This window comes from Oryctolagus cuniculus, chromosome 1 (assembly GCF_051225735.1).
Source record: "Oryctolagus cuniculus isolate XC-2025 breed Fujian yellow rabbit chromosome 1, ASM5122573v1, whole genome shotgun sequence".
Lineage (NCBI taxonomy): Eukaryota > Metazoa > Chordata > Mammalia > Lagomorpha > Leporidae > Oryctolagus > Oryctolagus cuniculus.
Window position 1 is genome coordinate 46,049,478 of NC_142867.1, and position 15,597 is coordinate 46,065,074.

Here is a 15,597-nt window from a genome sequence, read left to right on the forward strand (position 1 = left end):
AGTCCTAGCCCTGGCTCTCCTCTTCTGATCCAGCTCTCTGCTATGGCCTAGGAAAGCAGTAGAAGATGGCCCAAGTCCTTGGGTCCCTGCACTCATGTGGGAGACCTGGCAGAAGCTCCTGGCTCCTGGCTTCAGACTGGCGCAGCTTGGGCTGTCGCAGCCAATTGGGAGTGAACCAGCAGATGGAAGGTCTCTGTCTCTACCTCTCTCTGTAACTGTCAAATAAATAAAAACAAATCTTAAAAAAAAAGTGAAGGGATGAAGAAGATATTCCATGCAAATGGAAATCAAAAACAAGCTGGAGCAGCCATCCTAATATCAGAAAAAAAGACTTTAAGACAACAACTTAACAGGGACAAAGGGCACTATGTAATGATTAAGGGATCAATTCAACAGAAAGATGTGACTTTAGTAAATGTACATGCACCCAATGCTAGCGCACCCAGCTATTTCCAGAGCACCCAGCTATTCACAATATTAATGGATCTAGAGACATTTGCTCCAATAATAACAGGGTACTTCAACATTCCACTTTCATGAATGTATCAACTAGACAAGAAAAAAAAAAAGAGCCAACCTACACTACTGAACAAATGGACCTGTTACCTACAGAACATTTCATTGCACAGCTGCAAAAGCTATTACAAACTAAGTATCAGCAAGGCACAACTGACATATAATCTATTTAACCAAAAAGTCCTGCCTACTCTTTAACAATGAGCAAACAACCTTTGATATCTATATGTTGTATGATTACAAAATTTAGAAATACAGCACTATGGCAGGTCTATTAAATCAACATTTCCACTTCTTCCTAGATTGTATTTTTCAGCCTTTTTCAGCCTTCAAGTGTGGCCAGTTACATTCAGTGAAGATGATTAGAAGAAACTGATGCCACTCTCAGGTTTCATTTGAAAACAAACAGAACAAAAACTAGCTTCCACTCAGTGTTCCATACTTTTTCTCTGTCAGCCAGAAGTCAATACCCAAACCACCCTTGGAGGACATTTATTGAAGGTACAATGTAACTGATACTTCACAACTGACTCTATAGAGCTTCATTTGGTCTGTATCTGCCTTAATCTAGACACATGAATCTAAGTCTGTTGTTTGGACACATTACACACAGTAGGGTGTCTTTATTACCACTGCTGTTAGCTTGTCTCCATTTAATTTTGTCATGCACAAGTAATCTTAACTTCTAGATGAGAAGCATTTTACTTCTTTATATTCTTGTATACTAACAATTTATTTGTAGATCCTTTTATCTCTTCTATGTTGATAATCACAACACCTGCAAATAACATTGGTTGGTTCTTTCTGGTCCTCATATGCTTTATTAAACTTTTCTTGCCTAAAAGTACTGTCTGGAACATCTCTTTTTTCTCACTTGAATAATCCCAACTTAATCTTTCATACTCTATTCAAGCATCACTTCCTCTGGGAAGCCTTCCCAAACCCTCCAGATTAGATTACCTCCCTCCACACCACCCTATAGAACCCTATGTTCAAACATCATTACATTCTAAAAGCTCATTCTGAACTAATTCTAGACTTAAGCAAAGTGCAATAGTACATTCCTTCCCCTAATATTAACCAACACTTTACATAATATTAGAAAAAAAATCACTACAGTGTTATAACACACCTTATTCTAATTTTACCAGTTTTCCCCATAATGTCCTCTAATGTAGCTTACATACTACATCTACTTATTTCTTTGGTTTCCTCTGTCCTTCCACGTTTTTATGATCTTGATACTTATGAGGAGTACCAATCAGTGACTTTGTAGCTGTTCCTCAATCTAGGTTTATCTGAGTTTTTTTAATGACTGGCATAAAATTACACATTTTTTCAAGAATAGCACAGAAATGGGTATCCTCAGTTGTCTGCCAGTTTTCGGCTCTTAAATGTTATGTCTTTGAAGTTATTAAAGTTTCTTAGGGAAGATACTTCACTTTACACAAATCCTGTTTATCCTTAAATTTCTGTCCACTAATATTAGTTTTCATTGGTCAATCTTTTCTGAAAGCAATTATTGTTATGCTTCTTTAATGGTGGTTTTCCATTTTTCTCTTTCCTTCTGTATTTATTAATGGGAATTTTACTCTAAAGTCAAACTCTAGCTACTCCTCATTTATTTGGTTTATTATTTATGTCAGTATGGACTCAGGAATGAGCTAAAATCCAATTTCATGATCATTTTCTGTGTTGCTCAAATCATTCTAGCTCTGGCATGAGGGGTTCCTTCAGGAGGCTTTCTGTGTTCCTGATAATCACTCCCTCATTTTTCCAGCACTTCCTCCCGAGAAGTCTTGGTTCATCTTACTGGACAATAGTGTTGGAAACAAAGAACTGGGCACTGAGTGTGTTCTTTGATCATGGGATTTTTCTAGGCCCCCTCAGTAGAAAGCCAGGAAATATATGCAAATATACCAACACATGCACATACATCTCTGTTTCTGCATCTATATATCTGTATTTACATAAAGACCATGAATTCACACTGATAATGCTGATTCCAATCTATCACCACAGGATTCATTTCATTCTCACTACCTCAAGATCTCTTCCTCTGGTAAGGAGCAACATGGCTCTTATTTCCCACAGTATACTGACTTGTTCATTTCTAGTATACACAAAAAGTAGTGTCAGAATTGCTAATCCACACCCTGTGAGAAATGCCTTCCTTTACATTAGTGCTTTTTGACTCATCACATTACTGAGTCAAAATTCTAGTACATTAGTGGTTCATCCCCTTAACTGTAAACACATACATTCAATGCCCCTCAAGGCCTAAAACCTTGGAGAGTACCGCAAGTCCTTCGGAGCCTATGTTTGCTCCTATATATACATTCCTATGATGAAATTTAATTTTAAATTAGGCACAGTAAGAGATAATAAAAAAATAGAACAATTATATAATATGCCATAATAAAATAAAATGTATGAATTACATTTCCCGTTTAATATTTTCAGATTGTAATTCTTACTGCAGGTAACCCAAACTGTAGAAAGGGAAACTGGATGGGGGGAGGGCTACTGAGGTTCTCTTTCCCAACCACTTCAATATGTTATGTTATTCACCTGTAATACAGTCAACTTTGTTAGTGTTTTGATTCCATTTTACACCACTTGCCATCTCCTCCAGTCCCATCCTGTTTTTTTCCAATTTTTTTTTTAAATCTACATGAGAGAGGGGCAGATACAGACAGCTCCCATCTGTTGGCTCACCCCTCCAAATGCCTGCTATGTCTGGGGCCAGGCCAGGTGGAAGCTGGGAGCCAGGAACTTAATCTCACATGTGGGTGGCCAGGACCCAACTACCTGAGCCATCACCTGCTGCCTCCAGTGGCTGCACCAGCAGGAAGCTGGACTTGGGAGCCAGGGCCAGGATTCAAACCCAGGCATTCCAACATATGACTCTCAATCTTCTCAATCAGCACCTTACTGCTAGGCCAAATACTGTGCCTTGATTTTCGGACTATATGAAAGCTACGAGAAACATTACAGTAATCCTAAAAGTTGGAGCCAAACAAAAATATACTCAGACAGTGCCACTCTCATTGTTCTGTTATCGAATTCCCAATATATACTTTTGCTATCCCTTCCCACATTAGCACCCCCTTAAATAACTAATCTTTTTTAGCTTCGCTATTCCTTTTGCACAAATGGCCAACATGTGCATTTTCTTGAATTTTTTTTTACAAGAAAAGCACATTTTAAGTGTTCTTTTGGGTTTTAACTTTTTTGCATTTAACATTATGTTCTGGCTGTCACTCTCATCAGTTCACAGAGCTATTTGTTTTTTAGCAGGTGTATACTCTGCTATGCTGTGGATGCACAGTTTATATGACTCTCCTATACACGGGAATTTGGTCAATTCCAATATTCTGAAATTACAATACTGCAATGAGTAATTTTTGTGTATAGGTACTTTCAGAATGTATCTTCAAGAAAGATTCTTAAGAGTCAGACTGCTGTGTTAAAGTATAAGTGCAGGGGCCAGCACTGTGGCGTAGCAGGTAAAGCCATCACCTGCAGTACTGGCATCTCATGTGGGCACCGGTTCAAGTCCCAGCTACTTCACTTCCAATCCAGCTCTCTGCTATGGCCTGGGAAAGCAGAAGATGGCTCAGGTCTTTGGGCCCCTGCACCTGCATGGGAGACCCGGAAAAAACTCCAGGCTCCTGTCTTCGGATTGGCAGCCATTTGAGGAGCGAACCAGAGGATGGAAGACCTGTCTCCTTTCCCTCCCTTTCTCCCTCCCTCCCTCGCTCACTCGCTCCTGTCTCTGTCTCTCTGTAACTCTTGCAAATAGATGAATAAATCTTAAAAAAAAAAATAAGTGCATGCATAATTTTGTTAAGCACTATCAAATTTGCACTCCACAAGCACAAGTCCACCTAACTGTCCATTGCCTCAGCAACAGAACAGTTTGTTATCCAAAAGCACTTCTGCCAGTCTGCTAAAGAGAAATGGTATCTCAAGAGTTATTTTAATTTGCATGTCTGAGAGAGTTTGAACCTTTTTTTCACATTTCAGAACCATTTTCATACTTTTGGTAAACAGTCTAATCATATTTTTTGCCCACTGATCTATCAAATATTTGTCCCTTGAATTTTAAGTACTCTTTAAACTCATAAAGGATATTAACCCATTGCAGAATATTTTTTTACTGATACAGATTTCCCAAGTTTTTTCTTAATGTCTCTTTTCTGTTCTAAGATCCCACCTAGGATACAGTACATCTAGCTGTCTTATCTCCTTAAATCCCAGTTGACTGTGGCAGTTCCTCAGATTCCTGGCTTTGATAACCTTGATCAAGGGTATTTACTATCTGTAGGACTTATCACTGATGATGCAAATGTTGATTATCTGAAAAAAACAGCCTTGCCAGGTTTCTCCATGATAAAGTTACCTTTTCCCACTCAGACTGAACTTTTACTGCCTATTTTCTTTGTCTTCTCTTTCACTAAATTAGTCATTTTTATATTCTCAAAGTCAAATACTTAGCAGATACTTGGAAACTGTTTATAGCAAGAAAATGGAGGTGAAATGGTTAGTCATCAAGCCTGGAGCAAGGAGACTGAATACCAGTTCTTCAATCTTTCCACCATCCACCAGGAATAGATTATAAGAGAACATGGCAATGCACAAAAAAAAAAAAAAGTAAATTCATGGTCTACTTCCTATCCCAGGTCTCTTTAATTGCCTTAGATCTTAGTCACAACTTTTTCATATAAATTTCTGTAGAATTTATTTAGTTACCAGTAACAATAAATTCTCCTTTATTAAGTATTTACCCTGTGGCAAGGACTGTGCTAATATGCATTATCTTTGTAACAATCTTACAAGGTTAGTGTCATTATCACCTTCCTATGAATTAAAATTCGGGCTCAAAGAAATTAAGTTGATTGAGCTTTGGAAAGTTAACAGTTCAATACTGATCTGTATCCATACTGACCGGCACAAAGTCCCCAATTAATCTGTTCCTGATCTAAGAAATGTCCTCTTCTGACCTGCATTACCTTTTCTTCTCATGAAACACTTGATTTTACAAAGCACCCAAGTACAAGACTGTGGGCTCCCTGTGGACAGGATAATGACATTCATTTGTTCAAGTTCCTAATCCATTTAACATACTACTCTCATCCTGTGAGTGATCCGCCCGATTTTGAATTTAGGAAGTCATCAACACCTATTGGGCACTTTGTCATTCACCAAGAAGATCACAATAAACACTTTGAGAAGTGAAACTGAAGTTGTGAAGTGGAGGAATAATCAATCTGACAATCACTAAATTTCAGACCTAGAAAATTTTCAGAAATCTGGCCTTAATTCCTCATTTTACAAATGAGAAGACTGAAAACAGAAAGCTTAAGAGCTTTGTCCGAGGTCAATAGTACCTCGGTATGATTTTAAGGTTCTTAATACCACATCTTACCACCATACAATTCACTAACAGTGCTGCTCAAGAAAACAAGTAGTAATGAGAGAGAGGCCAATGGAGCAGCTTAGCCACCTGGCAATAGTTCTTGTTATCTCAAGGTGTAAAGGATATGGGTTTGGTTCCTCATGCTCTGAAGATAAACAGACACCGCCCCCTCCCCCAATACAGGTTAGGTTCATACCAGTTTAGGAGCAAAGGCTGACCTAGATGCACCCACCGCTCATTATACACTCACTGGATACATTAGTATACCAAACAACACAGCTACCAGCCACCAGGACATGAAACACTGGACCATCTAAGGAGCAAAAAGGGGCAGGAGCTACACTTCAGGGAAATCCCCATCTACTTCCCAGGAAAACCATGACTACTCTTCCTCTTTATTAGAATGCAACTTCCCTTTCATTAAACACCCACATAAAAAACACAGTTCAGAGATGGGGCCACTCACCTCCATACTCTAGTTGTGCAGTGTGCCCTTTCTGTTTCTCACTTGCTGCTTGCTACCTGCTATTCTCCAAATCTCTTCCTGATAGGAATTCAAGAATCTGTGTACTGGACGGTCCTTGCTCTCTGATGCCAGTTATAATCAAACATCTGCTGAAATACATATTGTCAACCTATTCTCTGTAGGTGGGAGTCTGTTTAGAACAGCCTTGGTGGGGCCAGAAAGTGGCATAGTGGGTAAAAGCGCTGCCCGCACTGCCAGCATCCCATATGGATGCTGGTTCAAGTCCCGGCTGCTCCACTTCCAATCCAGCTCTCTCCTATGGCCTGGGAAAGCAGTAGAAGAGGGCCCAAGTCCTTGAGCCCCTGCATCCATGTGGGAGACCTGGAGGAAACTCCTGGCTCTGGATGGGCGCAGCTTCAGCCATTGGGCCAACTGTGGAGTGAACCACTGCATGGAAGACCTTTCTCTCTCTCTGCCTCTCCTTTTCTCTGTAACTCTTTCAAATAAATGAATAAATCTTTAAAAAAAAAAAAAGCCTTGGTAATTGAGGAGCTCAAACCCTCCATTCCACCTGACTAGCCTAAGAAATAGGAAATCAAATATAAATAAAAGAGTATTTAATTTCACTCTTGCAAATCAGATCTATAAAGTATAAGGGATAAACAACATTTTTCCTGGACTCCTGTTTAATAAGCAATAAACCGAAGCACAGAGTAAACAAAAGAAAGCAGTTGTCACAACATGACAGTGACCCTGCCTCAAGGGAAGATTAAGAGTAAACAAGGACAAGCCCATGAAAATCTGTCCTGCATCAAAATAAGATCTCAATAAACTATGTATGTCCCAATGAAAGTATGGGCTGAATATATGACACAAGAGTAGCAAATATTATTAAACTTCAAGTTTTCCTAAAATCAGTGTTAAACAATAAAAAATTATTCTTTCAAGTCTTTTTATGTTTCAAACATCCTATAAAAAGTCTCGAACCAGTTTCTACTTTTAAACTCCTCCCTGGTAACTGTCAGTGTGACTGTCAAACTTTCAATGCCTTAATTTTCTGACTGAAACCAACTAACTGAAGAAGTCTTCAGAGAATTAAAGAGATGATAAAATAGCCCTCTCTTATCTGTGGGGCTTATATTCCAAGCTCCCAATTGATTCCTGTAAAGTATGATGGTTCTGAATCTTATATATACCATTTTCCTATATACATGTTTATGATAAAATTTATTAATTAGGTACAGTATAAATGAATAAAAATCATAAAATACAACAATTTTATCAATACACTATGATAAATTATGTGAACATGGTCTCCCTCCCTCTCTCTCAATAAACACAAGTGTTTAAGTACCAAGACAGTTACTAAGTGACTAACAGGCAGGCAGGGTACACAGAATGGATACGGGAACAAACGAATGATTCACATCCTGCTGGGACAGAGCAGCATGGCTTGAGATTTTATCAAGTGACTCAGAATGGCTCAGTTTAAGAGTTTATAAACTGTTTACTTCTGGATTTTTCCATTTAATATTTTAGGACCACGACAGGCTGCAAGCAACTGAAGCCACAAAATGTGAAATCACAAATAAGGGGAGACTACTTGTATATCTTCCTGAACACTGTACCTCTACTTTGTTATAAGAGATAGCCGTCTGTTGGGGCCGGTGCTGTAGCATAGTGGGCTAAGCCTGCTCCTGCAGCACTGGAATCCCATATGGGTGCCGGTTCTAGTCCCAGCTGCTCCTCTTCTGATCCAGCTCTCTGCTGTGGCCTGCCAAACCAGAAGATGGCCCAAGTCCTTGGGCCTCTGCACCCACATGGGAGACCCAGAGCAGCTCCTGGCTCTTGGCTTCAGATCAGTCCAGCTCTGGCCATTGTGGCCATTTGGCGAATGAACCACCAGATGGAGGGCCCTTCTCTCTGTATCTTTACCTCTCAGATAAATTAATAAAATCTTTTTTAAAAAAAGGGAAAAAAAAAGAAATTGCCCTCTGTCAAAGCAGATACAGCAAGTTCATCTTACCAAATTGAAGTAAAAGGTCATCTTCCAATACTGGCTTCAAATACTCTTCTTTTTCCCAAGGCACTGGGTTGTATATGGAATTCATATATTCAACTGTAGGGTTCTGGATGTAAAATTAGTTGCATGATTTTGAATTGCATGTAGTCAGAAAAATCTCCCTAGTGAAAACTAGGGAAACCAAATTAAGAAACAATTCTATCTGCATTTTATAAAATCAGTGTTAAAAGAGTCTGTAGTCAATCTGCCATTTTGTTAGCTTGACTGGATATCTGGTTACTTAATGTTCTCCAGGTAGAGTTTCATCTTCATTTAGATTTGGGGAAAGTGACAATGTAAATATTAAACAGGACAAAAAGAAAAAGCATTTGAAGAAAAAAAGAACAAAACAGCAACCTAAGCTCTTGAAATCACAGCATAAATTATTTCTGATTTTATGGAAATACTGCCTATCAGTAATTCCCTTTATCTCAATTACTTTCACACATAGCAGTCAATCATCTCTTAGACACAGTAAAAATGACATTTATGTAAGTATGTGTATAAACGTATACTTGGCATTTTATGCTGTGCTAGTTCCTATTGTCTATGATTCCCTCGAGGATGAATGAGAAATTTAAAACAGTTCCTTATATAATTGCTCATCATCTTTCTTCAGTGCATTGACGGTCACTGTGGTATTTATTTTCCAATCAAAATTGTAAATTAAGCTACCAACTTACCTTAAGTCTTATAAAATTTATTAGTTTAATGTATCCGTAAAATTCAAGTCCTAAAGAGAAAAAAACTTATTTTAACATAATGTAAGCATGATTTAATCTGTCCTATAAAAACTTCTGATTAGACAGTAAAATGTCTGACCTCTACTACAGTATTTTGCATTTTTTATTAATTAGAAATAGTAATTTTGATATTTTAACTCTAAATATTTTGAGAAGCAGCCATAGATGACAAAATTAAGTGCTTTTCTTGTATTTATAAAAACGGGAGATTAATTTTTAGAATTATACTCATTTGTCAGAACAACACAAAGCCAGAAAATTAAGTCCTAGATTTTATCAAGTATTTGGCAGTTAACATGAGAGCTGAAAGTTTCTCAATCTCTATTTTTTATGGTGCCTACCAAATTATAATTTTGCTGGGACACAGAATAGTCAAAGTTTATTAGCTTATATAAAGTTAGTGCAAATTAAAAATAATGAGGCTTGTTATCTGGTTCTTGTATCTTTCCAGAAACAAAGCAGCATTTAACACAAAGGAAAGCAATGACAAACTGCTTACTATTTGTCATGAAAAATATTGTTATGAAGTAGCTTTAAAAACATACTAAGGGCTTTATATTGGTAACTGAAAAACACAAAATTACTACTTAAGTGTTATTCCATTCAGTTTACAAATGCCATACTAAAAATCGAAGAAAAATGGTTGTCATTGATGTCTTACAAAAGTCAATGCAGTTGAATTTATGATGTATAAACACATTATATCACATATTCCTCTGAGACCTAAAATTCTATCTGGTGTTTGAATATTATTGAAGAATACTTCAGTAATATTGTTTGAATATTATTGAAGAATAATATTTATTATTTAGCTCACTTTAGTGTAACAGTATAGTAATTCAGTTGAAGGCTTTAACCACCAAGTATGTTTAAATGCAGGTTTCAATGCAATTACCACCTATTTCACGTACTACCTTAATTTTATCATTCCCTTTTTCAATACTCTCTACCACATTTCTTATAAAACTCAATTCTGTAGGCCCTGAAGTCTATGATGTGCCTGGATGTGATGAAGTTACCTCTTTTCATGATGATGTATCTCCTTTTCTCAAGTCCACCTCCACTGTTTCCTTCCCTAATTCAAATAGGTCAAAACTTCAATCACACACCAAAGTGTTTATCTTTTTTCCCTCCTTTTAGTTGTGAAGCCATCATAAGCTCAAATACTGTGAACTGGGGCAGAGCAGAGAAAGCTACCACCTGCATAGCTGACTTCCCATTTGGGCACTGGTTCACATCCTGGCTGCTCCACTTTTGATACAGCTCCCTGCAAAGGGCCTGGGAAAAGCAGAGGAAAATGGCCCCTGCGCCCACGTGGGAAACACACATGAAGCTCCTGGCTCCTCGCTGTTTTGGCCACGTGGGGAATGAAACAGCAGATGGAAGATCTGTCTCCTTCTCTCTCTTGACTTTCAAACAAACAAATACATCTTAAGAAAAATACTGTGGGGGCTGGTGCTGTGGCATAGTAGGTCAAGCCACCACCTGCAGTGCCAGCATCCCATGTGGGCGCTGGTCCAAGTGCCGGCTGCTCCACTTCTGATCCAGCTCTCTGCTATGGCCTGGGAAAGCAGAAGATGGCCCAAGTCCTTGGGCCCCCTGCACCTGCATGGGAGACCTGGAAGAAGCTCCTGGGTCCTGGCTTTGGATTGGCCCAGCTCTGGCCGTTTCAGCCATTTGGGGAGCGAACCAGACAATCAAAGACTTCTCTCTCTCTGCCTCTGCCTCTCTGTAACTTTGCCTTTCCAATAAATAAATAAATCTTTAAAAAAGGGGCCGGCATTGTGGCACAGCAGGTTAATGCCCTGGCCTGAGGTGCCAGCATCCCATATGGGCGCCAGTTTGAGACCTGGCTACTCCACTTCCAATCCAGCTCTCTGCTATGGCCTGGTACACCAGTGGAAAATGGCCCAAGTCCATGGGCCCCTGCACCACGTGGGAGGCCCAGAGGAAGCTCCTGGCTTCCAACCAGCACAGCTCCAGCAGTTGTGGCCAATTGGGGAGTGAACCATCGGATGGAGGACCCCCCACCCCCGCCTCTCCTCTCTCTGTGTAACTCTGACTTGCAAATAACTAATTAATAAATAAATCTTAAAAAGAAAAGATGGCCCCAGTCCTTGGGCTCCTGCACCCATGTGGGAGACCCAGAAGAAGCTCCTGGCTCCTGGCTTTGGCTGTTGCAGCCACTTGGGGAGTGAACCAGTGGATGAAGATCTCGATCTCTCTCGATCTCTCTCTCTCTGCCTCTCCTCTGTGTAACTCTGACTTTCAAATAAATAAATCTTTTAAAAAATCTTAAAAAAGAAAGAAAAATACTGTGAATCTTGCCTATAAGGGTGAGTTATTAACCTTCTCAAAATCACTTGTCAAAAAACTGCATTTACAGAAGATATTACTGTATGTTTCATTGTTTCAGACTTGTATACAAAGAGACTGAGAAATCATCAAATTTGAACTCAAATTTCACAACTCAAATCGTCTCAATTCTAAAAACACTCACCATGTTTATGGACCATGCTGTCAATACTAAAGTGATGCTCAGACTTACAGTGTGAAAATGTCTCTTCGGCTGATGTGAACAACCTGGAAAATCAAGAACAGCTTCATGGAACAGGCCTTGGAGAAGTCTGAATACGGGTTTCATGTTAAATGTATACTTTTTTCACCCAGCTATTTTCTAATTCTATTTTCAAATAAGATGGAGCACACACTTGCAAACGAAAAGAACAGAATCCAGCACTTCTAAAGGGAATTAGTACTACTGGGTCCCATTTTACACATAGGGCAAATTAAATGTGGAAGTTAATTTATTCACTGAAGAACAGCACCGATTTTATCAATGGGCTTTGAAGAGTTCCCTTCGAGAGACCTTGTTTCCCACAAGGCCTGAAAACTCCCTTCTAGAGAATTCTTTGATCCTCAAGGGTCAACTTTGCTTTCAGAGGCTTTGACCTGGCACAGCTCAAACAGCTTTTAGAAATAAAGCCATAAATGCAAGCTTACAGCTCGTGCATTCCCAAAGTGCCCTATTTCAAAAGCAATCTTGGGAGTGTTCCCAAAGAACCTGCAGTACAGGACCACGCCCTTATGACGACCAGCAAAGCCGAATGACATAGAAGGTAGCTGGGGACCTCTTGCAGAGGCCTAGCACAGACACTGTAGTTAGACCTCAACAAATGCTTAGCGAGCTAGGCTACTTGCCCTACTCATGGAGCCTATCGCAAGACACAGCATGCCTGATGCTCAATAAATATTACTGCATGACAACTAGAGGCTATGCAGCCAACTGGCCCACCCAACGGGAACGTGGACAGACTACCAACCAGCACCATGCCCAGAGGTAGGAGACACTAGAAAATGTGTATTGAAGTCACACTGGCCAATGTCAGCCATGCCTCTCCCATGCCTACTTGCCCACAGCAATCAAAGTCAGAACTTCTTGAGACTAAGAGGCAGAAGTTTAAGTGGGAAAGATATCACCACTTTGTGGCCTCGGGCAAGCTATTGATACTGCAGTCTCTTTTCCCTAAGTGAAAAGGCCATCAATCCCTTCCTTTTCGACAGGTGGAGGGGGCTGCTTAAGCCGAACAACAGGATGGAACGGGCTCAAATGGAAACGTTTCACCAATGGTCAACGTTTCTCCAATGGTCAAGGAATTACAGAATGCAAAGTCTTGAAGGGCCTTTAGCAATTATCTGCTTCAGCGTGGCTCCCACAGGTGTTAACCAAGCTACCAAGACTAGAATCACCTGAGGGTGTCCCAGAGTTCCAGACCCGTCCCCGAGGTGCAGAATTGAGCATGTGTAGTAGTCTTAACTGACTCAAGGGAGGAGGGTGCACGCCAAAGTGGGAACCACAGACGCAGCGCAAAACGGTCTGATCCTACACAGGGGCCCCCGAGGCCCAAGGAGGCAGGCAGCGTAAAACCCGCTGCGCCCCGTGGGCTCTTCCTTCTCAGCAAGCCGGGTGCTCAGACGGACGCACCTGTCACAGAACAGGCAGGGGGTCTGCTGCTTGTCGTGGGGGAGCTCGGCCTCGTCCTCATCCTCCCAGGCGGCCTCGTCACCGCTGTCCGACAGTTCTGGCAGGTCCTCGGCCTCCTCCACAGCGCCCCGGCCGCCTAACACATGCACGACAGTCAGCGCCGCCGGACACCTGTGCGCCCCGCAGCCCGCGGGGCTCGCGGGATGCACAGGGCACTCCCCGGTGGGCCCTACGGCCGCGCTGGCCCGCCGTCCCCACCCAGCACCACCTCCATCCCGACTCCACCCCCGACAAGGCCCCACGGCCCCGGCCCGCGTGTCAGAAGGCGCCGGGGCGAGCGGAAGGTCTTTCTCCAGCTCCACGGCGGCACACCCTGGGGCTGGGCCGGGGACTGGGGCGGGGGCTGGCATGGCCGGTGCTGAGGGGCCGGGGTACCCACCGACAGCGCACGACGCTAACGAGCACATGGCTGAGACACCCGGGAGCCCCGCGTGTCTGGGGGCGGGGACCGGCCGGGCCACGCGCGCCCAGCCGCCGCCGCCAAGCTCGCTGGGCCGGGGATCCGGGAACGCGAGAGCGCGGGCGCGCGGCAGGGCCTGGGCTTGGACAACTCCGTGGACGACCCGAAATGAGAGCGCGGGCGCGCGGCAGGGCCTGGGCTTGGACAACTCCGTGGACGACCCGGAACGAGAGCGCGCGTTAGCTCGCGAGCGCTTCCGGCCTCGCGGCCGCGGTGGTTATCACGTGGGACTGAGTGGGCGGGGCTAGGGACTGGAGTATCACGTGGGGCCGAGTGGGCGGGGCGATGGGCTGGGGCCCACCTCCTGCTGCCGCAGGGTGAGCGCTGTGCGCGCTGACACAGCGCCGTAATGAGCTGTGGGCGTCGCAGTCTGGTGGGAGACCCCTCTTTGAGCAGCGGCAGGCCTCAGAGAGGGGTCCCGGCCGGCCGCCCTGAGCCCTGATACGGTGAGACGCCAGTGCAGTTTTACGGTCGGAATGGCGTGCTCCGAGCCTGGAAGGCTGTTTCCTAGGATGAGCGCTTTGTGGAGGAGCGACCACCCCTCAGCGCCCTCTGGTGGCGGAGGAAGCCCGGTGCAGACACAGGTTTCGCAGGTCCTGGGCTCGCCCTGAGTAACCCAAGTGAGGAGGGGACTGAACACTGCAAATGGGTGGTCCTCCTTTGGTCTAACTGGAGTGTCTTTCCGGAGACCACCATTTCTAAAAATAGCTTCCACTGTTATTTCAAGAGCACGTACCGTTTTTTAGCTCGATTGTTTCCACGATGAGGTAAAAGGCCATATGTCACATTATCACGCGGCCTGGCCCATAAAGAAAGCGATGCTTTTGTGTTATGGCTGACTGTTCTGAATGCACTCTCTCCCTTAACTGGGAACTCCTGGAGGCCACGTTGAACCGTCAAAATGACTTTTTGGTGCAAAAAAGTTTTTCATAGTGCTTAGAAAAATGCATCATAGGAAAACACTAAACATGGATTTCAAAATCTTTTTGCACCCAAATGCAAACTCTTCATTCCACTTTCCCACCACCTTTGTGAAGCCCCTTTACTTTCTATGACAGTGCCAGAGCATCTGCCGGCTCCCTTGGATAAGAGCTTTGTTCACTGACGTAGCCCTAGTGCCTGGCACACAGGCAGTACTCGGTGTTTGCTGAGTAAATTCAAGAACGCATTCAGGGCCCATCGAATTTTTCCCTTTGTATTTCCAAAACGAACTCATCCAGCCAGGCTCATCTCTGTGTTGCATGCGAGGGGAAACCTGCTGACTCAGTGACAACCAGGTCACCAATGTTAAGTAGAAGTCGCGCCCAGCCTGGAGGGCTGAGTGGACCAGAATCTTGTCCCTTGAAGCTCACCTCTCACCACCGGGTGGGCCTCAGGAGTGGGCTGCTTTTCTCCACACTGCAAAGATGAACACAGACCCTCTTCCATCATCCCACTTCACTTTTGATATCAGACTGGAGGATTGAACGATACCTGCCTGAAGGTTTGTGGGTAAGGAAATACGTTAAAACTGGCCACTGGTCTCAGCATATGCTCATGGGGCACCCCCATCAGCTGCCTCTTTTCCTGGAGACCACATTTGTCAGCACTGGGACCCACTTAGGCTCTTGAAAATCCAGCCACTAGGGAACCCCAGTGGGTAGGAGGAAAGTGTCCCATCTGCTTATTACAACTGATTCCAGGACCCCAGCCTGCCCTAGAGTATGCCTCTTTCTCTGGAGGACTGACATGGGGAATATCCTCTCCCTTTTAAGAATATATATACCTCTATCCTCCAGTGTCCATTGATGCTATAAATGTACTTGACATACTGCAGACTCTGCAATTGACTGAGTCACTCAAATCACTTTGCCTCCCCCAGCACAGAAGCTAAGACAAGTTTC

General features: G+C 42.9%; 1 protein-coding gene across 7 annotated transcripts in view; it reads right to left on the minus strand.

Annotated features, from left to right (window-relative positions):
- PRMT3 (protein arginine methyltransferase 3) overlaps positions 1-13,930 on the minus strand; it is a 156,232-nt gene extending 142,302 nt beyond the window's left edge. For 5 of the 7 annotated variants that reach the window (XM_002708975.6, XM_089310617.1, XM_070072461.2 and 2 more), the window contains exons 1-5: positions 13,634-13,930; positions 13,195-13,330; positions 11,710-11,792; positions 9,150-9,199; positions 8,431-8,533 (exon numbers count right to left, since the gene is read on the minus strand). In XM_002708975.6, the coding sequence (XP_002709021.1) occupies positions 8,431-8,533; positions 9,150-9,199; positions 11,710-11,792; positions 13,195-13,330; positions 13,634-13,661 (400 nt within the window). In that variant the 5' untranslated portion in view covers positions 13,662-13,930. The remainder of the gene's footprint in view (positions 1-8,430; positions 8,534-9,149; positions 9,200-11,709; positions 11,793-13,194; positions 13,331-13,633) is intronic. The other 2 variants (XM_089310610.1, XM_089310622.1) reach the window with 2 other exon arrangements.
- Positions 13,931-15,597: the final 1,667 nt, after the last annotated feature.